General features: G+C 42.0%; 1 protein-coding gene across 2 annotated transcripts in view; it reads left to right on the top strand.

Annotated features, from left to right (window-relative positions):
- The window catches only part of FNDC3B (fibronectin type III domain containing 3B), a 338247-nt gene that overhangs the window by 93369 nt on the left and 222262 nt on the right, over positions 1 to 22616 (top strand). For both annotated transcript variants that reach the window (XM_059391541.1, XM_059391542.1), the window contains exon 3: positions 610 to 685. In XM_059391541.1, coding sequence (XP_059247524.1) covers positions 610 to 685 — 76 coding nt within the window. The remainder of the gene's footprint in view (positions 1 to 609; positions 686 to 22616) is intronic.

Below are 22616 nucleotides of genomic sequence, written 5' to 3'. Positions count from 1 at the left end.
TTTTTAAAATAAATATTAATGTTCACTGACATTTAGATAACAGATTAAAAAATTTGAGTGAGACCTATTCATAATATTATTATTCATTTATTTTATAGTGTTTATTACTAATTCCAGAACTTATACAGATACTTTATTTTCTGAACATTTTTCTTACAAATTGCCGCCTTTATTACACAGTGGACTCCTACAACCCGAGTCAGTAATGGACACTTAGGAAGAATGTGTGCCGCAGTGTTTGCCCAGAGCCACGTTTCTCTGTGTCTTTTTTTCCCTTATAAGCATAGTATCTGGTCTCGTTTCTTCTTGATTTCTCATTTCTAAAATAGTGAAAGAAAAAAAGGAATTGTGTGAGAGTAAAAAAAAGTTGAGCATTTTAGGTACGTAACATCATAACCAACGCAGAAGAATTCACTTAGCTAAATTCAAGTGGGTATACTGACCCCCTTCAACTCTGAACCAGGTCTAAGACCTATCCTAAGTTTTGTGTTGATACGGGGTTCTGTGCCACACACGTCCTGTCTAGGTCATAAATTCAGGTAATAAAACTGTGGAAGAGAAGCCCCAGATGCTCTAGTGTTAAATTGAAATTAATGTGTTATTTTGCAGGTCATTCTCGTTCAAGTTAATCCAGGTGAGACTTTCACAATAAGAGCAGAGGATGGAACACTTCAGTGCATTCAAGGTAAGGAAATTCTTGTAAGCCTCTAACCAGAGGAGTTTCTCTTTTATTTCTTGTTTTAAGGGAGTAGAGTTGTTCTTTGTGTCTCCATATCACTTATCTTGGATTTTTAAAAACGTTTTACTCTTTCTGTGAAATAGAGTCTCGATGCTAATGTAGGCCTATGATAAATAAAGGGGCAAAGGTAAATACCTCTAGTGTTCGGTTGACTTTTACGTGAGTGAGTTTAACTTGGGAAGGCTTTTGCAGTATCTTTTAATATATTATGGAATTTAGAAACTGTTGAGATTTTGAAGGACCTCAAATTTTCCATTGAGAACAATAACTTTTTCAAATTAGTTAAAACTTTGAAATACATAACATGAGGCCAATGACATGATGTTTTTTCAGGTAAGATCTGTAGTAAGTACCTGTTACTTGTTTTACTGATTAATGGATTGCTCCAAAATCTAGAGGCTTAAAACAACAACATGTATCATCTCAGTTTTTGTGGGTCAGGAATTTAGGCCCAGCTGAGCTGTGTCCCACAGCCCTGGGCCTCTCAAGATACCGAAAGCCAGGTGTGGGCTAGAGCTGCCATCCTTGAAAGGCATGTCTAAGGGTCAGTCTGTTTCCAGGCTTGCTTGAGAGGTTGTTGGTAGGGTTTAGGTTTCTGTGGGCTATTGGCAGGTGGCTTCCCTCAGTTCCTTGCTAAGCCTTCTCCGTGAGGCAGCTGGCTTCATCAGAGTAGCAACTGAGGGCAGGGGGGTGATACCAGGTCCAATCCACTTGAGAAAGGGAATTTGCACAGTGTGGGAACACCAGCAGGCCGGAATCATTGGAGGCCATCTTAAAAAGCTGCCCATCATGGTCCATCGCCTGTCCCTAACAATTCATGGCCCTCCATATACGGAATAGTTCCTCGGAAGTTCTCTAAATGTCTTAACTCCATTACAGCATCAGCTCAGAGCCCAGAATCTTGTCCTCTAAGTAAGTTCCAGCTGTAGGCGACACTTCCTTGGGTGTAATTCTTTAAGTGTAGCTCCTAGGGCATTTCACTTACTTCCTATTTGTATAATCCAGTGCTGCCTCTCTGTAGTTCACTTTGGAGAGAAATGGCTTAGATACTCTGAACCACAAGATGCTCAGTCCAGATACATAGTCTGAAAACACTGCTGTGTCAGGGGGCGGTGTTTGCAGTAGCTCTTTTTGGCAGTGATTGGGATTATAGGGCAGATGGCAAATTGGCATGTAATGGAATTCAGTACTAGGTTAGTGATTGGCCAAGAATCTGATCAGAGCCCTCATCTTTAATTTCTGGACTTGCTCACCAATGCAGAAATGAATGAAGGGAAATGCCCTTCAGTTTTAGTTTCTCATAATGAGCTGCATGAAAAAAGGTGATTTTTCTACTGCTTTTTTAATAGCAGACCATGCCACTTTGTAGTTTTTCTATTTAATTTTGTTCTCTAGGTACAAAAACCAGGAAAAAAAACTTCTACTTTTGGAGAAATAAGTCTGTTTTCAAAGATTCAGGCCCAGCCAGTTTTAATTGCAGATAGATAATCCGAAAAGACTTAACCATTTTATTAATGATTTTTACATTTTACTAATGATTTTTGCATTTCTCTGACCATTATGTTCCTGAGATTGATCTTTGGTTTTCTAAGCCATTTAAAAACTGAATCTAGTCTTTGGTGATGAGTCATACAAAGAAACTTAAGGTAAAAGAAAAGAGGAAATAAATATTTTAAGATAGTATGGGATATAAAATCTTTTACCTACTTGTAGTTCTGTAATAAATAGGTATTGTCAACAAATAAAACCTCAAAATCCACTTCGAAAAAGGATCATGCTAGAAAAATTAGATAAAAAGTCATTTCACCTCCATAGAATAAACTTGGTTTTTCAGTTCAGTAAGAATGAATTTGAGCTTCTGATCATGGGAACATGGGAGCCCATGAATTAACTGGCCAGTGGACTGTGTTCCTCTACAACTGCGTGTGTGTTAATACTTTCTATTGAAACCAAAAAAGCAGTGGGTTGCTGAGTAGGTCTACATATATGAAATCCACTCTTCTGTGCCACCTGCTTTTGTTGTGTGTGCATGGGTGCATGTGTGCGTGTGCTTGCGTGTGTGTGTGTGTGCTCACGTGTGTTCATCAGGTTAGTCTCTCCCCCACTTTTTTTTTTTTTTTAAAGATTTTATTTGTTTTGACAGAGAGAGAGGACAAGCAGGCAGAGAGGCAGGCAGAGAGAGAAGAGGAAGCAGGCTCCCTGCTGAGCAGAGAGCCCGATGTGGGGCTCAATCCCAGGACCCTGAGATCATGACCTGAGCCGAAGGCAGCAGCTTAACCCACTGAGCCACCCAGGCGCCAGTCTCTCCCCCACTTTGTGTCTGTGTGTTCATGTCAGTAATTGGTGTATTCTCCAGGAAATGTTGGAAATATTTCACTCTATTCACAATGGAAGCTTTGTATTTTTTCATGATGATACTTTGAGATAAGTGACATTATCACCCCATCCAATGATTTCAGAAATGCCTTTGACTAAAGCACAATTGGGGAGCCGTTTATCTTGGGCTTCCTCAGTCTTCCATCCTTTGTTCTCTTCTGAACACCCATAGACTATGGTTATCTCCATTTGGGGCATGGTGGTACCTGGCCCAATTAATTGAAATGACAGGATTGGGTGCAAGGGACCAGGACAGGGAGCTAATTGGTTTGCTAGGGCTTGGGAAGTTTTGGGACAACAGAATGAATTGCAGGAGATGGAAGCAACCTGGAGTCCAGACCCATTGACTGTCACCATTGCATAATAGGCAGTCACTGAGTGGTGGCTTCCCTCCAGCCCCCAAGCCTTCTTTTGAGTTCCTGTCTAAATTAAGTGAATGCTTCATTTCAGGTGGGTAGAGAATATCATCATAGAATGTAGCAATAGGCAATGTATTTGTAAATTCGAACATAAATTGTAACGTTATTACTCTTTCACTGTCATTAACATCCCTCTTGTTGCCCCGATTTAGCTCTTCTGTTATATTCTCTGTTAATGAGTATGGTTAGATAAACATGAGGCTGAGGCCCCTGGAAGTTAATTTATACACCTAAATTCCCATAGTTAGAAGAGGCAAAGTTGAGTTTCCATCCCTGGTATGTCTGACTCGAGAGCATGAACTCTTTATTGTCTTGCTCTGTGGCTTTACATCAGGGAACTCCTGTAGTAGGACTCCATTCCCTTTGGGCATGTGACAGGAGCGAGGTGGGTTCCTGTTCCTGGAATAACAAGATTCTGAGCAGGATACCAGGATGAGTACTCAGATGGCCAAGATCAAGTAGAGATGGTTTTCAGAAATTGGGTCTTTGGGATAAGACAGATTTCCTGTTACCAGAACTAACAGAACACAGTATGACACAGGAGTACTGATTTAGAATTCCTTAAGTTATTTCCTCCCCGAGTTAGGACCAGGTCCAGAGTTGGGGTGGGCTGAGCTTCTTGGTGGGGCTTGCGACTCCAGCTGCTGAAGAGGAAGCGTCCAGTGGGAGACAACTGGTAATGGCGGGGGGCAGTCTTCTTGCTTACCTTTTAAAAACCTATTAGGAAACCACCTGAAATTGGATCATATTGTAATGGGAAATTGGGAAAGAAGCATTTGTGTTGTACTAAAGATTAGAGTGAGGAGAATGCAGCTCTAGTTGTGCTCATTCAACCCCAGCCAGCAGGTGGGGAGGTGGTGGTTTTGGGTGTGTGTGTGTGTGTGTGTGTGTGTAGGTAGGAGTGGTGATTGGAAGTGGCCTTTCTGGAAATTTTGAAGTCATAACCATCGCTTATAGCACTATTGAAACTGGCGGTTTAATAACTTGGCTATTTCGGCACTGATATTTCAGCAAGTTAGGGATTGTTGCTGGGGTGGAGGGCAGGGATTGGGGTAGGGAACCAAGTTGATTGCCAGGCCTTCCTGGAAACTTTGAAATTACACTACTTGAAGTCAACCCTCTTTACTTGTAGTTGAATTTGTCTATAGGACATTCACAATGTGACTGAAAAGACAGCAGAAGCTCACTGTGATGCCATGAAAAGGCAGTTTGGAAATTCAGAGCAAATCAATATAAAGAATATGGTTACTCTGGGGGGAAAAACAAGATTTTGTTTTCATGAGAATGTCCTTGGTGATAATGAAGGAAGAAAAACACAGGAAACCTACAGTATGCTGTGAAAGCAGATTCATTTCTAATGGAACATTTCTCAATATTTTCCATGAAACATGAATCACAGGTCTTGAAAAGGCCCCAAAAGGTCATAGTTTATTCTCACTTGGAGGCAGCACTGTACCTATGGCACCCTAGACAAAAGATTTTTCTTCCCTGGGCCAGATGAAAGTATAAAGAGCCAATTGTTAGGGGAGAATAAAGGTATCTTAGCAATCAATATGAATTCTTGACTTTGCTTAAATTCAGGAATTAATAGAGGGCAGCTGCAGGTCTGTCCCATTATTTTCATATCCTTGTTTGGGCTGAGGTGCTGGCAACGCAGACTTCCTTCCTGTCCACACATGCCATCTTTTTATCTGGGCCATTTCTCTGTTCTCTGTAAAATCCTTCAGCCAAAACAAATAGTACACTTCCTTTAGGGCTCCGGATCTGTCTCTCCAGGAGCCCTCCTAGACCACTCCATTCCATCCCGACCTCTGCTTTCCTGGAGGAGCAGGTGGAGGTGGCACTGTCCGCAACAGTCTGGCTATCTGTGCGCACTGCTCTTGGGCTCTTGAATTAGACTGTGAACCTAGTTGCGACACAGTATCCTCAACCTGCTCACCAGCCCCACAGCCTCTTAATGATTGCTGACTAGATCCTTGACGGATCCTGGCATCCCAGCAGGTGTGATGATTTTGCTTTTAAATTCTATCATTGTGCTGGGAGCTTTAAAATATGTAGTTCAGCACTTTTCTCATGGTCTCTCAAGTCTCCATAGAAGGACTTTCATTTCCCAAAATGTTGGATAATTGAAGCTAGTCAGTTTCCTTGAGAGAAACATGTTGAGAATCTAAGGTACTTTTATATTACTTCATATTCCAATATTAAAGCTTGCAATTAAAAAAAAAAAGATTTTATTTTATTTGAGAGAGAGAAATGGAGGGGGAATGGGAGAGGAAGAAGCAGACGACCCCCTATTCCAGCCTGCCCCGGCTGAGCTTGGGGCCCAACATGGGACTCAATCTTAGGACTCCAGGATCATGACCTGAGCCCAAGGCAGACCCTTAACCAATTGAGCAACCCAGGCACCCCTAAAACTGCAATTTTCATTTGTGTGTGTGTGTGTGTGTTTGTGTGTAAATTTGTGTTTTAAGACTTAGATACAGACTGTGAGCCTGAAGAAAATAGGTGGATGTCATGGTGATAGAAGAAAAAGATTAAAGTAAAATGCTTGGGAAGCACCATTATTTTAATAAAGAATCCTATTTAAAGAAATGTCATGCTGATGCGTTTTGCCCACAAGAAATGGACACCTTCTGCAGATGTGGTTTACTCTGCTCACTTGCAGTGAGTGGGTTGAGACCTAGAAATGACAGTAGAGCGTGTGGTAGGAGGGAGCTCGAGGAGACCCCTGCTTTGGCCGGGCTGTGGCTTGGCTGCCATGACACTGGGGCACTTTCCCCTCCCCTCCTTACTCTCTGCAAGCCTTCTTCAGCTCTGTGTTGGATTCTCCTCCTGCCCCACTGAGTGTGGGGACTGTATCATTGAACACCATGCTCTGCTCAGGGACTCTGTGAATGACGCCATGGAGAGCGGTTCCATGTTGCTGAATCTCCTCGTCTGCCCCCACCCCTGCCCCTCTTTGTGGGATTCAGCACCCAGACTGCCATAGGGACTTAAACGTTACTTTTTTTTTTTTTTTTTTTAAATTCCCTCATTTGGACTTGTTTGGCACATTAAAACACTGACCTGTCATTCTTGCTAAGAATTTTATGACAGATCCTGAGGAACGCGCATCTCTGGCTTTGCGGAGAAATGACAGGAATGGTGTCAGAGCGAGGGGTTTACAACCCGAGGTAGACTATCGTTTCACAAGCAAAGCTTCTATATGGTCTACTCTTTTAGGGCAGACTCTGCATATAAATAAGAAGTGCTTGTTTTACTGGCTTAAAACCAAGGGAAAAGACCTGTTGGGAATGAAGCTTGTCTGCTAAGGCTGACTGAACTCTTACCTTGGCTGACATCTGCAAACAAGTGTTCCATCAGAAATAGTTGGGTGGTTTGTATGTGAGTGCCTTCCTTTCCTCTGCATCTTCGCAAGCCTTCATTACATTGTTATTTGAGTATATTTGTAGAATGTGTTTTAAGTGGAAATATTTTTTTCTTTTTACAAGACTAGAATTTTGAGAAACTTCCTTGAAAATTCACTTCTTTTGCGGTGGAGGAGGAGGGCAGTTTGACTGATTGCTAATCTGAGATGTTATCCTGAAGAGTTGGGGCTCCCTTGAAAATCTTTTAGAATTGCCCAGGCTAGCTCCAGTATCCTATCTTTCTGTTTGCTCCAAAACTCTATTTGGGGAGAGTTCCTTCACAGTCCTCCAGTGAGGTTCTAAGCAGGGAGGGTCTGAGTTTCTAGGAAAACTTTGAAATACTCCATCAATTTGCCGATTTATCTTATGGTTCTTAAATGGTAGCTTCAGGACAAAGCACTTTTTTGCCGGGTGTATGTGTGTAATATTGGGTCTCAGTGTTTTGGAATATACTTGATCGCTGAAATGTTTGAGAGCTTTATTTTGAACGTGACGATTTGGCTTTTCTGTCATACATAGACATGTACAGCCGTTACTTGCAAACAGTTCTCTACTTGCAAGCAGGCATTCTCAGTGTGGACCTAAGAGGCCTCTTTGAGACCCAGGCTTGTTGCTGAGCAACTAGAAGCTGACCAGTAGTGTGGTCCCCACAAGGGCTGGTAAGTGCTGGTGGGCCTGGAGCAAAGTCCAGTTTCTGGAAGGAATGGGAGGAAGGTCTGTGGTGGTACTTGCAGCTGTCATCACGCTGGGACTGAGTCATGAGACTGGGTTACATCAGTGTCAAATTACGTTGCTTCCCGGGAGGTGTAAAGCCCCTGTCAAGGGAGGTACCCAGTGTGTCTGCTGCGTTCTGTCCTTCTCCTTCTGCCCTTGCAGTTATCTTGATGGTTTATTGCTGTTCTTGCATTTGCATAATTAAGACAGATAAAACCTCACCCAGTATTACGTTGTCAGACGTTGGCCTTTTTCTCCAAGTAGAGTTCTAGTGATTTGATCTGTTAGAAGTTGTAAAGATGATGTTTTGAAAGTCAGTGCTATATAGTATGATCCCTGGCTGTTCTCTAGCTAATGCTTAACCTCTCAGCCTCCCTCTTCTTTCCTAAGGTGGGGATAACGCTAATACGTATCCATGGCAAGAGCCTTCGTCATCACCGTTATCTAGTAACGGATGCAGTTTTGCAGATTATTTTTGTTCTAAGGAGATGTCACAATAAATCGTGGGCTATGATGTGATTATCCTGCTCATGGAAATCTGTAGAAGAAGGTCTGGCCTCCATTTTACTGCCTGTGTATACTAGGCTTGCTTTCCTGGGGTCTGATGAAGGTTTATGGGAATGTATATGTTGTTCAGATGCAAGTTGTGATAAAACCAGTCCATTGTTCCATGCATTTAAAGTAAGCTCTGTGGTAGCTCAAGCTTTAGTTATTGCTTTCCTTTGGGGTGATAGGTAGTTAACTCTTACAGCAGGCCCGAGCGGCCATATTGAGACAGGCCTACAAAACAGTTCCTCTGGGTATGCCTTGCCTTTTACATTTCAATTAAATTCCATACTACTTTTTTTTTTTTTAAATTTTTTATTTTTAAAGTAGGCTCCACGCCCAGTTGGGGCTTGAACTCGGGACCTTGAGATCAAGAGTCACATGCTCTATCACTGAGCCAGCCAGGGGATCCAAGTTTTATACAGATTTTAATCTGCATTTAGTGCGTCCTGCTCTTTGGCATGGCTGAAGGGCTATAAGGCATACGGGTAAGATCTTGGGGGTTTGAGAGCGAGATTACCTAGTTTAGAACTTCCTTGCATCTTACTTGTATATCACAGAATTAGTTATTTCTCCATACCTCTGTTTCCTTATCTGTAGAATTGGGAATGACGATATTGGTCTTGAAGTGTCACCCCGAGGATTAAATGAAATACTGTGTAGAAAGTTTCAGAGTCCTGGTAAACTCCAGTAAATAGGAGCCATTGTAAGGGCAGACATTGAATGTCTCTTCATTTTCATTACCTGTCATTTTTAAAATATCCCAGGAGAGCCTACATGAACTTGTGGGATTGGTTAGAATTTTCTCTTAGATGTCTTGGGGCACCTGGGTAGCTCAGTCGTTAAGATGTCTTCACATTCTTGTTGTAATGCTTCAACAGAACACATTTCAAAAATTAGGTGATGGAATTTAGCTTGTGTGCCCTTTTGCCTTTCACACTTGAACAAAGGTTAAAATGTTATTTCTGAAGGTACCACTGCTTGGAGTTCCTTAAATGTCTCAGATCTTTGCATGCCTGCTAATTCAGAAGAGTGAACAGTGTCCTATAACCTCACTTGTCTGCCACATTTCATAGCTTGTAGTTTGTGGGGTCTTGCTTTCTTCTTTCTGTATTTTTTACACTTAGAACTTGAAATGGAAAACAGCATGTTGGAAGTGTCTTTAAGGAAGACTGTAAAGGGTTCTTTAGAGGGTAGGTTTCTTCAAGGTTGGGGGTCATACCTACTGATCTTTGTATTCCAGAACTTATCCAGCACCTACTAGGCATCCAGAATAAAGGAAAGTCATTAATAAACTGCTAAAAATTCATGTCAAAGTGATGAAAAAATTCAGAGTTACTTCACAGAGGTTCTTTTTCCTTTTTGTTTGTTATTGTACTTAATTATGTTTACTCTCAGTTTTTCAAGTTAGGATAATGAATGCAGGTAAGAGTGGTTTTTAAAAACACATAGCTATTCTGAAGAAGCCCATTATGTGGGTTAGGTCCGCTTACCAATAAAAAGCATGAGGGAATGATTATTCTATTCATTCCTCTGATAACATTTTTTCCTTTTGTGAGAACTAGGCTGGGAACATCTTGGAAAATATTTATAAGGCTATTTAATAGTAAAAGAAAGACCAACTTTTTCTTTTTACGTTACTGGCAAATATTTTTGTGTAGATTACTTATTTATGTTTTACAAATGTTTTTGTGCAGTTAGAAATTATCACATTTATCTGTAGTAGTAAACTCTCAAACTCTGTCCGACCCAGGGATGGATAGAGTACACTCTGTGAGACTGAGTGGCATGGGGATAGAGTACACTTTAAATTGTGATTTAAATGGAGTAGTTTTTCTCTACCACCAGTGTGATCAAAGTGGCAGGGAGGGAGGTGGTGAGATGGGTGATTGGGAGGGACAGGCAGGAGGCCAGGAGAGTCCAGGTGAGGGCAGTGGAGAGGGCAATGTGTAGAAGTGGGAGCAGAAATCCTAGATGTGTGGAGGGTGGTCATGACTTGCTGGCCAAAGGCACATACACAGAAGAGATGGGGTGAGTGATGGGCTCTCGCGAATTGTACGTTTCTCAAAGATAGGCAGAATCTAGTCTTCTGAAAAGTTTTTGTCCTTTAATAGTGAACATTTTGTACTCTCTCCTAATTGGACAAGCCATGGAATAAACAAAAAAGGATTAAAAAGAAGGGCAAACTTGGGGTGCCTGGGTGGCTCAGTGGGTTAAGCCTCTGCCTTCAGCTCAGGTCATGGTCTCAGGGTCCTGGGATTGAGGCCTGCATTGGGCTCTCTTATCTGTGGGGGGCCTGCCTCTCTCTCTCTGCCTGCCTCTCTGCCTACTTGAGATCTCTGTCAAATAAATAAATAAAATCTTTAAGGAAAAAAAGAGGCAAACTTAAAAAAAGGTAAATATTTTTTTCTGCTTATCAACTTGGGCATTGCTTCTCTGAGGCAGTTTTCAGTGACTTGGAAGGTGTTTTGCTCACTATTTTTGAGGATGTAAAGGCAGCTGGGTAAAAGGGGAGTAAGTTTTTTCAACTCTTTAAGTCTTTCTTTGTCTTGAGTTAAAATGGAAGCATTGCAGACTTTAAATGTGACACTTTTATGGACACTTTATATGTTGCATTATAGAACCAGAATTAACCCCAGTTTTGTGGTAATTTTCTGGCTGTAGAGGTTTCCACATTTTTACTTAACTTAAAAAGCTTCCAATTATTAACAGATTGTAAGTTCTATTTAAAAATAAAATTATTTATTAGAGAGCCTGAGCAGGAGAGGGAGAGCGAGAATCTGCAGCAGGCTTCACTCCCAGGTTGGGCCTGGTGCTGGACTCCACCTCCTGTTGAGGTCATGACCTGAGCTGAAACTAAGAGTCAGAGGCTTAACCAACTGAGCCGCTCAGGCACCCCTGTACTTAAATTGTCTTTGAGTATAAGCATGAAATAATCACAAAATGTTAATAAAATATAGCCCAAGCATGGCATGTTATCCCATAAATTAGAAATCAAGATCTGAGTTAATTCAGTTAATTTAGTCTTTATTTATTTATCTATTTATTTATTTGAGAGAGAGAGTGCGAGAGGAGGGAGAAGTAGACTCCCCGCTGAGCAGTGTGCCCAGTGCCAGCTTCATCCCAGGACCCTGCGAAATGACCTGATCGGAATGCAGAAGCTTAACTAACTGAGCCATCCAGATGGCCCTGGTTAATTTATTCTTCATGATCAAGACAAGGTTTTATTCTGTGGGTTGAGCATTCACATTTTCAGTGCCCTAGTTCCTGTGTTATATACTTAAGATAACCTCTCTGACATTTCAGAATTTTATTAATATTATTTATTTCAGGATTTTAAAGCTGGTTATATTAACATCGTGGTTTGTAAATTTTGCATAACACATTACCAGGGGGCACTTGTAAAAACAAATACACAGTTGATCCCTTGGCTAATTTTGGGAAGTTGTTAGATTGTAGGAGAGTAAAGGCCGGGGGCGTTGGTAGGTTGGGAATGTTTCACAGTTGAGTTGAATATACAGTGGAGATTGAAAATCTCTGGTTCGCTTAATCCTCAGGCCAGCTTAAACTCTCAGGCCAGGCTTTCCCAGGATGTCATGCTGCACCTGCTGTGGACCTGTGTCTGTTCATCAGGCTGGTATTCTTCAAGAGGTGTTGCCGTTTTTTCAAGTGCTTCAGGATCTTTTATCTCGCATTCATATACTTATTAAGGAACCTCTACATGGTGGTTGTTTTTATTGAACTTACTAATTAAAATTGCTATTTCGTTTCTGTTAAAAAACTTCTATTAAGTCATTAATAAGGGTCATCAAAGAGAAATTGGGAGTTTGCTCCTCTCCCCGCAGTCCAGATTTGTTTTACTTTTATTTTGATGTCAACTCAGTATTTGTTTACTTATTCTGTTGTAAACTTGCACATTTCAGAGTTGATTACAGCACGTAAGATTGTGCAGGGTGGATGGAATTGAAAAAGTGAGATGGAAGATAACCATGTTACAACTTGGCGTTCATAGAAGCTTCGTTTGGCCTCTTTCTACTTGAGTTCAGGAAAGAAATTGGGCTGGCACTGTTGCTTCCCTCTTTGTTTCCTTCGTTCTAGATTTGGCGTGGTACCTTGAAAAGGGGCTAATAAGTACCCAGGAAATGTCTTGGCATTGGACTCAGGTGGTCCCCACAGCATACCTGAATCTGGCGTATTCTATCTGGTGTCAGAGGCTGATGATTATCGATAGCTTCAGCATGGAAGTGTTGTTAAAACATAGACTGCCGGTGTGTCTGTGTCCCATGTGTGTCGTTGCCCGCCCCCCCTCCCCTTCTAATTCAGGTTTGGGCTGCAGGTGTGCTGATAATAAACATTGCTAAGAAGTTTCCCAGGCAATACTGCTGTTCTTGGTTCTGGGACCAGGCTTTGAGGAAGACTGAAGGGAAGTAGGAGATTGTTGGGGTGAGGAGCCCTTGTAAGGAAATGGGATTTACGGAAGTAGTGCCCTTAAACAAAAGAGAGAACTCTTGGGATTCAGTCTGGTCACGAATTGGTCAAAAGGGGGGAAAAAGTCCTGTGAATGCCAAAAAAATAAGAAAGAATTGGCTCAAATTCTTCAGTCATTAACTCAAAGATCGAATTATTTCTTGGTCTGAAATTTTTTCTCCCTTCCTCTTCTAGAATGTTAACAAACTGACGTTTAAATTGGGGACTCTATTTTCAAAGCATTTGTTTGTAAACAGTCTTTCAAGTTTATATCTCTTGAGTCAATCGCCATTTTATCAGGAATTCCTCTTTCTTTGTGCTTCCATTCCCACATGAGAGTAAATAGGATATCGTAAGAATATTTTAAAATTGAATGAATAACTTTGTGTGTATTGGGGAGATGGTCACAGAGTTAGGAAACTTCTGCAGATAAACATATCACACTGTGTGCAGGTAATCAGCACACATGTTCTTTCCCCAGTTAGCTGTGTAGTCAAAAGCCAAAGGGGAGGGCAAAAACTCAGTAGACTCATAGGGAAATTGGCTTCAGTGTTATATTCTAAAGAAACAGGAAGGTTTTAGGGCACAAAACTAGGGGGAAAGGAAGTGACTCAGAATTCAAAAGAGATAGGACTCCACACCAGTAAGGATCTGGAATGGAGGCATGGCGTCTACAGCAGAGAGGAGAAGCGAGCCACAGGAGGCCATTGGGGTTGGTGAATGACTCCATAGTAACGTGGAAAACAGGATTATACATGTTGTTTCTTTTTTTTCCCCCTCCTGTGGACAGGGCACCATTGTAGAAATTCAGAACTTTGTGCCCTGTTGAAAAAATCTGTTTTAAGGGTCAAATTGAATTCCAGACAGATTATTAGTAATTAAAGTTACAGCTCTTGGGAAGCTTTCTCATGGTCTCTAGTTCTGCTGCTGTTCTGTGACTCGAATTCATTGATCATTTTTCTACTCCTCATTGCACCTGTCATGCTGGTATCAGCAATTAACATTCCTCAGAGGTGAATAGAATGCCAGCCTCCATCTCAGATGGAACTCAAGAACAACAGGTGCATTCTACCTGTTTCTTGGCTTTCCCCAGGGTAGTCAGAAGGCAAGTAATTAACCGCAGAGCAGACTTTGGAGAAAATGTCAGTCTTTCAAATTTGAGCTAGAGTGCTGAAAAATGGCGCTGGGTAATATATTTAGGAGACCTAGGGAATGGCTCAACAGGAAGAGTGAAATAGCCTTGCTAACCTGGCCTCTTTAAATTTATGTCAAGCCTGTTTCCCTTTGTCCATACTCTGCACCTTCTGCACATTCTCTGTTTTGTGTAGCTTTTTGTTGTTGTTGACTCAGGTTCACATCTGAGGTCACTGGACTTGAACTCATAGAGTAAAAGTCAGCTGATTATAGTGTTAATTTTCGAAACTCTTCCCTTTTAAATGAAGAAATCTTGTGGCAAGAGCGCCCTGATCCAAGTTCAACTCTCTTTTCATTCAGTCTAGTTCCACTGATCAGAGCCTCTCTTTCCTCACCTGAGAGTAAGAGGATTGGATCAGATCCTGTTCTAAAGTTCCTCCTAGCTTTCAATTTCTCGTTCCTCTCTCACTTTAATTCCTTTAGAGTTCTCTGCCATTTATACATGCCTAATTTTCATGAAGAGTCTAAGGTCTTCTTAAAGAGGTTCAAGTGTAGGCAGAGTTCAAGAGCTTAATTATCTAGGATTTTCTGTTTGCAAGTGAGATGGTAAGTTATCATATGAGGCACTTTAGGTACTATATGAATTTCTCTAAAATTTATTAGCAGTAAGTTAATCTTGACTAGGAACAAAAAATGTATGTACCCAGGATACATTTTTAAAATTTTAATAATGGCCACTTTTTTTTAAATTTAGAGAGTACTTTATTACTTTCTGTAATCAAACCTATGTAGGTAAGACCTTACATATCTGATACAGTGCATTACCCCTATACAAATGGAAAAAATTATGTGTAACATTTCTAGACGAATATGGCTATTAATTTCTGTACAATGCCAGTCCAACATAGTATAACTGGGATACTTTTCCTAAAGTTGACAGCACAGCTAAAGTTTCCAAAAATTCAAAAATATATATATGATACAATATGTGTATGTGTATATGTGATGTATGTATGTATTAATTTGTATCAAAAGACCAGTATGTATGTTGTGTATCAATAATAGCAAAAGCTTTCAGGTTCTGCAGTCATGTGAACACAATTATAGAGACATCCAGCATACTCCATTAATCAAAAAGAAAAAAGTAAAACAAACAAACAAAAAACAAGAAATAAACCCAAACCCCAGAAAGCACCAAAACTCTGTTACTGCAGTGGTACCTGGCACCATTTTTTAATTGGCTTCTCACTCAGTAATTGCCACATTTTAAAATATATTTGTGGGGATGCCTGGGTGGCTCAGGGGGTTAAAGCCTCTGTCTTCAGCTCAGGTCATGATCCCAGGGTCCTGGGATAGAGCCCCGCATCGGGCTCCCCGCTCAGCGGGGAGCCTGCTTCTCCCTCTCTGCTTCTGCTCCTGCTGCTTGTGCATGCGTGAGCGCTTTCCCTCAGCACTCTCTCTCTGTATCAAATAAATAAAATCTTAAAAAAAAAATAAAATGTGTTGTGCACGTGCTGTATGCTGGACACTTTACACCACTGGTGGTCATCCCTCGCTGTCCCGCTGAATCACTTGGGATTTCAAACAAGCGATAATTGGGTCCCTACCCCCGGAGATTTAGGTATGATTGGTTGTGATTGGTACCCAGTATATTTTTGAAGATTGAATTGTCCTAAGTGTCATTAATTTACATTGCATTTGGTAAAACATTTGGATTTTATTTTTGTCATCTAGTTTTTAAGGTATTAAGTTATTTGTGAATGGAAAAACTCCTAAAAGCACAAAAAGCGCTGCTTTCTCATCCTAGGCACACTGCCTCAGTGAAAGGGTCCATATATATGTGTCTTGACTCCATATATATGTGTCTTGTTGTGCCTACCTTTTTTCCATGAACTGGATCGCATTGCCTTGCTGCTTGTCTCGCATCTACAGACTAGCATGCATGCTTGTTCTTTTTGCACTGGTTTCACAGAATCATTTGCTATCATCTTTTTGGATCTAGAATGCCATCGATGTTAAGGTACGCCATTATGTCTCATACCTCTACAAAAGAGAAGACACCATCATCAAATAATGACTTGCCTTCAATATAAAACGCTTTTCTATTTCAGGAGATGTTAAAATGAGGGGAAAAAGGTACTCAGAATCAATGAAATACACTGATTTAGTTTTTTATTTCTCTCTCAGATTTAATTAGGTTTTTAAAAATCACAGATTAATACGTTTTTTTCCTGGTTCTGTGTTTGCATCATCAGTTCATGTTTCCTTGTGTGTATAAAAATTGGAATAGCTTACTCTTCTGTCTATTTTTCAGTTGTAGAAATGTTTCATTTGTTAAACATTATCCCTTCTAAATATGTCCTGGAGAATTTAATACACAAATCACAATCTTGTGATGCTCATTGTTCGTTTTAGCTTCTCACCAAATGTTGCTCCCATTATGCCAAAAGGCCTTTTTACTTATTTATTTATTTATTTAGTTTTATTTTTTAAATGATTTTTTTAAAGATTTTATTTATTTATTTGACAGAGAGAGAGAGATCATAAGTAGGCAGAGAGACAGGCGGAGTGAGAGGGGGAAGCAGACTCTCCACTGAGCAGAGAGCCCAGTTTAGGGCTTGATTCCAGGACCCCGGGATCATGACCTGAGCCGAAGGCAGAGGCTTAACCCACTGAGCCACCCAGGAGCCCCAAAGGCCCCCCCTTTTTAAAATTGTGTGTATATGTATGAATACATATGAATACGTGTGTGTGTGTATGTGTGTGTGTGTGTGTTCACTTGCCAGTGTTACCACTTGTGTGTGTTCTAAAACTTCTGGTAAGATTTTCACTTTGGGTTTCTTTTTACAATTTTCAGGGCTTCTCTGTGGTTCATCCTATAAAAAACAATATAACCCAGTTCAGCAACCTTATCATGTGCTTCTGACGTTTATATGGAAAACATTTAGTTCTTATGACTTATTCCTGCCCCCAACCTTTTTTTTTTTTTGCCTACAGTGTTAACCAAGAAATATATTACCCTTGGATCTAGACCATCTACCTCTAAATACCTTCCTTGCATAAGAGCTAATTTAAACTTATTCCAGGTGTATAAGCAGTGTATGAGGTTTAGTAGTTTTTATTTTTGAGATGCTTTTAAAGCGTCGTTGTAGTTTATCAAGGCATTGAGTATTTTTCTTTGGTGAAAATGCTAGATTTCTATAATGCCTGGAACCTCAGTGAAACTCAGAATACTTGTTTGGTTTCTAGTCAATTAATTAGGTAGCTGAATCTGATATTTTGTTTCTCATCTGTAAGGAGGTGCTGGTGAGATCCACTTAAGATCTCCAGTTCCTGCCCGAGGACCAGGTTTGAGGGGCCACTCAGATTAGATGTGCTGTGGGTGTTCATTTTCTGAATGGCTGAAGATGAAAAGAGAACCTTCTGTATCACTAAATCCTAAGTACCTATAATTTTTGGTTTTTGTTTTAGTCTCTGGGTCCTCCTGGAAAGTGAGTGCTACAACCACATGGATTCTCTGGGCGCTGTGTGGTTTTCTCTTTTTCTGGATTGTTCCTAGTGCACCTATTCCTGACTCCCCTTGGCAGCTACGTTGTCCCTTTTGTGTTTGGGTTTGTGTGTGCCCACGTGTGCTTGGGGTGGGCTGCGGGGATTAACAGCTTCTCTCTGCAGCATAGCTCCATGCCTTCCAGCACTGATGGGATCAGACGGTCTTCGCTGTGTCTCTGCAGTGTTGATGTGTGTCGCTCTGTCCTCCATTCTGTGCCTTTTCTCTCGTGAGCACACCCTCCTCCTTGCCTTCACTTCCTTACTCTGTTTTCTTCAGCACACATGCTGTTTCTGAGGAAAAAGATTGACTTTGGGCTGTCCACTTAAGAAGACCTTCCAGGAGTGGAAGGGAAAGCCTTCAAGGAAGAAAACCACGTTTTCTTCTTTTTATGGAATCCCTGTTCTCATTTGCCACAAATCAAGAAACTTAAGTATCTTAGGTACATAGGAACTCTGCTATTTCAGCATGGTAACCTCAATCCTGTTGGTCTACATGAACAGGATCAATTTTGTAACTTAATGGACTGGCTACATAAAATATGGCATAGTAGTCCCCAACCCCGGTATCTAATGGGTTGCATTCCAAGATCCCCAAGTAGATACCTGAAATTGCAGGTAGTACCAGACCTTGCACAGGTATACATGGCAAAACTGAGTTTATACATTGGGCACAGTAAGAGATTCACAAGGACTGATAGTAAAAGAGAACAGTTATACCAGTATCCTCTACAAAAGTTATGTGCATGTGGTCCCTTAGAATGTCTTGTCCTGGACTCATCCTTCTTGTGATGATGTGAATGATAAAATGCCTACAGGATGAGAGGAAGCCAATGACGTAGGCTCTGTGATGTAGCTAGCGTGAGGCCAGTGGTGACCTTCTGATGACAGGGCAGGACGCTCATCTGCTTTGTGGATAATGAAGTAGGCAGAGCAAAGCCTCGGAGAAGGGGAAGCACTGTTGTGTCAGCAGTTCATTGTGTCTCTTTGTCCGGGTACTTCACGTGCTGGTTGTCATAAGTCTCTCCTGGGAGTTATCACGATGGCATCTGGCACATCTTATTTGTTTACTGTTTTTACTCTGTGTGTGTGGAAGGAAAAAGACCCACAGTGACCCCTTTGTGTGTCAGCCCCTCAGGTCAGGCTTTCTGCCCTGATCCAGCGGACGTCGGGGCTGCTAAGATCGGTTGGGTGTGCAGAATTTCTCCGTCCGCCTCAGGAGCCAGAAAGCCACGATGAAGTTTGATTTGGCTCGTGGCAGCCTTTTCCAAATATGAATTTGGAGGCAGAGCAGTAAGTCCTCTAAGAAAAGAGGGAGAAGGGAAACCAGTAACTATAATTGGAAATATTTGGGGAACATTTAGAAATGGGGCAAGCCACCTGTAGTGTTCGGAGTCTCCCCTAAGCTTAGCTTGTGTGGCTGTGGCCCTCAGAGGCCAGCCTTTTTTTTCCCAGGCTCTGCGCTCCCTTCGCTTGGGGGAGAGCATAGGGCCGCCTGTGTCCTGCGGGTGCTGCACGCTGACTTGCTCCAGACGGTCTCGAATGTGACCTGGCAGCCAGCACTGTTTCCTGCTGACGTGGCCTCCCACAACTGAGCCGAACAGAGCCGCCTCAGTGTGCTGAGGAAGGAGCGGCCGTGGGCATGAATCACCAGCGGGATAAGGAACAAATTAAGAGGGGAAAGCGCCTAGCTGTTCAGGTTTCCTTCAAGATACGCTTAAAAGACCCCTCTTTTATAGGGAGAGAGGAGGAGGAAGAGAAACAGGAGTGGTGATTTGTTTGGCGGCAGGAAGGGTTTCTTATCAGCAGGAGTAGGCTTCTGGGGTGAGACCCAGCCTGCCAGAGACTCGTGAGGGGATGCCCCAGAAGTCCAGGCTGGGCTGCATCCTTCAGCCTGCGTGGGCCACACTCGCCCATGGGCTTGGGGGAGTGTGGCCTCCTGGTGACATCCTGTAGACAGACTTGCAGAAAAACAGGGGAAAAGTGGGGTTTGTGTTTTTGGTGGAAAAAGCTCTTTTCAGCTCAGTAGGCCCAGAAGGAAGGGCTGTGAGAGACCAGAGGGGAGTGAATCCCGCCTCACCCTGCTCCCCTCTGAGGTGCCCGCATCCCACGTGATGCTCAGTGTCCACCTGCTTCATCCTCCTCCTGGTGCTTGTTTGCTTCTCCGAGGTGGTCCAAGGACAGCGCCTTGTTGCCTTCTGAAGGGCCGAAAAAGTCCAGTTAGCGTGGAATTTCAGATTGAGATGGGACTTCTGTTTTGATCTAGACATTTAGTGGCGTCCTCTGTTCTGAAAGTTATCGTAGAACCTTTTCTTCAGTTAGTCTTTTTTTAAAAAATTAATTTATTTGCCAGAGGGAGAGAGAGAGAGAGAGAGAGCATATGGGTGGGTGGGGGGGGGGGGGTGTGCTGCAGGCACAGGGAGGAGCAGGCTCCCCACCGAGCAAGCCCAATGTGGGGCTTAGTCCCAGGACCCTGGGATCATGACCTAGGCCAAAGGCACATCCTTCACCACTGAACCACCCAGGTGCCTTCATTCTTCAGTTAGTCGTAAATGGAACTCCACTGCCTAGACCAGATGCATGTGGGGTGGGCTGGGGGCAGAGAGGCCTGGGGTGTACGTGCTCATCTCTCTTCTGGCACTGGCCCTTGAAACTTCTTCCCTGACCACTTTGTACTCATAACATACATACTTTGAAAAACCACTGAGGTAATCTGCTGGTCTCGTTATATAGGTAAGAAAATTTACTTTTCAGGCAAGTCAGTTTTTAGGAAATACTGTGGAGACTTTCAGAGTGTCTAAGAATAGAAGTTCTGTTCTCTGTCTCCTGCTCTGGAGCCTTCATCATCTCAGCTCTTGCAGAAGCCTCTCCTGGCCTCCCTGCCTCCAGCGCAGCTCTTGGACAAGCGCTATGTATTCGTAGGCGAGGCAGCTAGAAACCGTGGAGTTCGGACCCAGATGGTGTCTCTACTCTAGGTGTGAGGTGAATGTGGGGTACAGTAGGATTGCAGATGAAAGGAAACCTCTGAGAGGAAAGCCCTTCAGCACCTTTTGAGCATGGTTTAAATTTTTTAACTGTGGTTTAAATTACAGAAATTGGAAATTTACAAAGAGAAAGTGCGAGATGACCCTCAAATACTCAGCCAGCGCCATAGGGAGAATGTGGAGGCCATCAGCCGCAGAGATTGGGAAAACTTTCTCAGTTTTCAAAAAGTTCTCTTGATCTTTTAAGCTCCTACGAGGTCCTCTGATTGAGGACTCTGGGGAGGGCGGAGCAATTTGATACCTGCTTTTCTTTATTGTGTAGCATCCCTACGAGGTCAGTACTGGGTGACTTTTGGCTTGCGGTGTAACCCTTGGTTCCCGGTGTACCATTTATACATATAATTCACTCGAATTTGTTTGGTGGGTTGTTTACCCTCGCTTAGGGAATAAAACTGAGGCAGATTCAGGTCTAGCCTATGATCTCACTCCTGCTCCAATGTCTGCTGTGGATGGACTTGAACTTAACAGCACCTTCTGCAAGTCCTTTACATTGGCCATATTTTCCAGCGTTTCTTCCTCCTGTAAGCCTCTCTTCTGTTGCTCCCCAAATTACCACCCTCAGCTCAGGAAACAGAAGCCTCAGCCCATAGCAAATGAATTTGCAGGAAAAGCAAGTCGAATAAGCGTGGCAGGGAGAGGATGTGTGATAACTCTATTAAATGGATAGTAACGATGTACTTACGCTTTCCTCTCACTAGACCTTGATTTATTTTTCATAGGCCATACACTGGTGGAGTAGAAAATTACTCCAAATTGTTTGTGGTGATCTGTCGCTGTTGCCGGCTGGGCTTACACTTTGTGAAGGGACTAGGTGTGGAGAAACAGCTCTATCTGTTAATCCTATCTCAGTGGCAGGGGGTGCTGTATATATAATTATATGCTTCAATTTTCCTTTCTGCTAATACTGTGGAAGAAAAAAAAATAACCAGAGACTCTTAATTTCCAAATGTTCTTGGTGAATCTGTTCTTCAAATACAACTGTGAGTAGGAAGCCAGGGCAGTGGGAGTGATCATTCTTTTGTGTGATGGTAATGAGATAATTTGTGCATTACAAATTTTCAGGACATTCTTTGTTGAAATGAAACTTCAGAGTCTTTGTAAAGCCGCATTAGTGAGTCTCTTTGCTTTATTGAAAAAAAAAAGTCTTTATTAATTTCATATGTTTTGCTGTCATGAGTTGCATCAACTAATGCAATTATTTTGCAAAAAAAGAACTTAGAGCTTTATGTGTTTCGTGTCTTGTCTTTTTTTCGGTCTCTTTCCCAGATACAGGTTGACGCAAGTCTCGGTAAGAGGTGCTCTTTCTTGTCCCCACCATTAGCCACGCAGCCTCAGTGGCAGCTGCCAAGCGGCATTTGATCCTGTGTTGGAGGAAGGCAGGAGGAAGCCTTCGGGTTGGGTATGGGAGCACTGCTGAAAGGCTGGGCTGCTCCTGGCAGGCGGGCTCTCCCAGGGGCTGCCAGCAAGGGACAGTCACAGGGATTTCCTTACATTGTGGAACAGTTCCTACTGCCAGCCCAGATCTGGAACAGGTCTTTGTGTGGTTTGCTGACCGAATCTGGAAAGCCTTGTTCTGGAAGGGGGATTTGCAGTGAAAAGTGGCCATTGCTGATTTTTCTAATTTTATTTCCATGCTCATTCACCAAAGCAACTGGAATTTATTTGGTTAAAAAGCAGCTAATTAATCTGTTTGATCTTCATGTGGAAATGAACCATATCAAATTCCAGGTCAAATCGCTTTCCCTTGTAGAATGTTTGCTTAACCTTTTGAGGTTTATTTCATCAGCTCATGGACTATCGAAAGTTTATTTGTCTTCAGTATTCTGATCTACGTGGTGGCATGGCTCTTGCCCTCATAATGCTCTTAAGTGTAAACTGAATTTTGTTTACAAATAAGGAAAGGCACATTTACAAATGGATTGTAAGAAGTTGTAGGTACACTGTGTGACTTACTCATAAGCAGTACCATATATGGAACCATTTTTGAAAAATTTTGCCGTCTGGTCCCATTTATTGTAGATGAAATATGTTTGCCCCTGTTTTTAATTCTCAGTAAGCCGCCAGTAATGCTATTAAGCTTATTTAAAATATGAAGAAACAAAGGTTCAGAATGGCCAAATAACTTACCCACAGTAGTAAGATAGCAGAACTGGAGTTTGAACTCTAGATGATTCTAAAGCTTCTGTATTTAAAAAATAAATTTTTTAAAAAATTTGAAATAATT

The sequence above is a fragment of the Mustela nigripes genome, chromosome 2 (assembly GCF_022355385.1).
Source record: "Mustela nigripes isolate SB6536 chromosome 2, MUSNIG.SB6536, whole genome shotgun sequence".
In the NCBI taxonomy this organism is placed as follows: domain Eukaryota; kingdom Metazoa; phylum Chordata; class Mammalia; order Carnivora; family Mustelidae; genus Mustela; species Mustela nigripes.
This window is presented reverse-complemented; position numbering and strand designations above follow the sequence as displayed.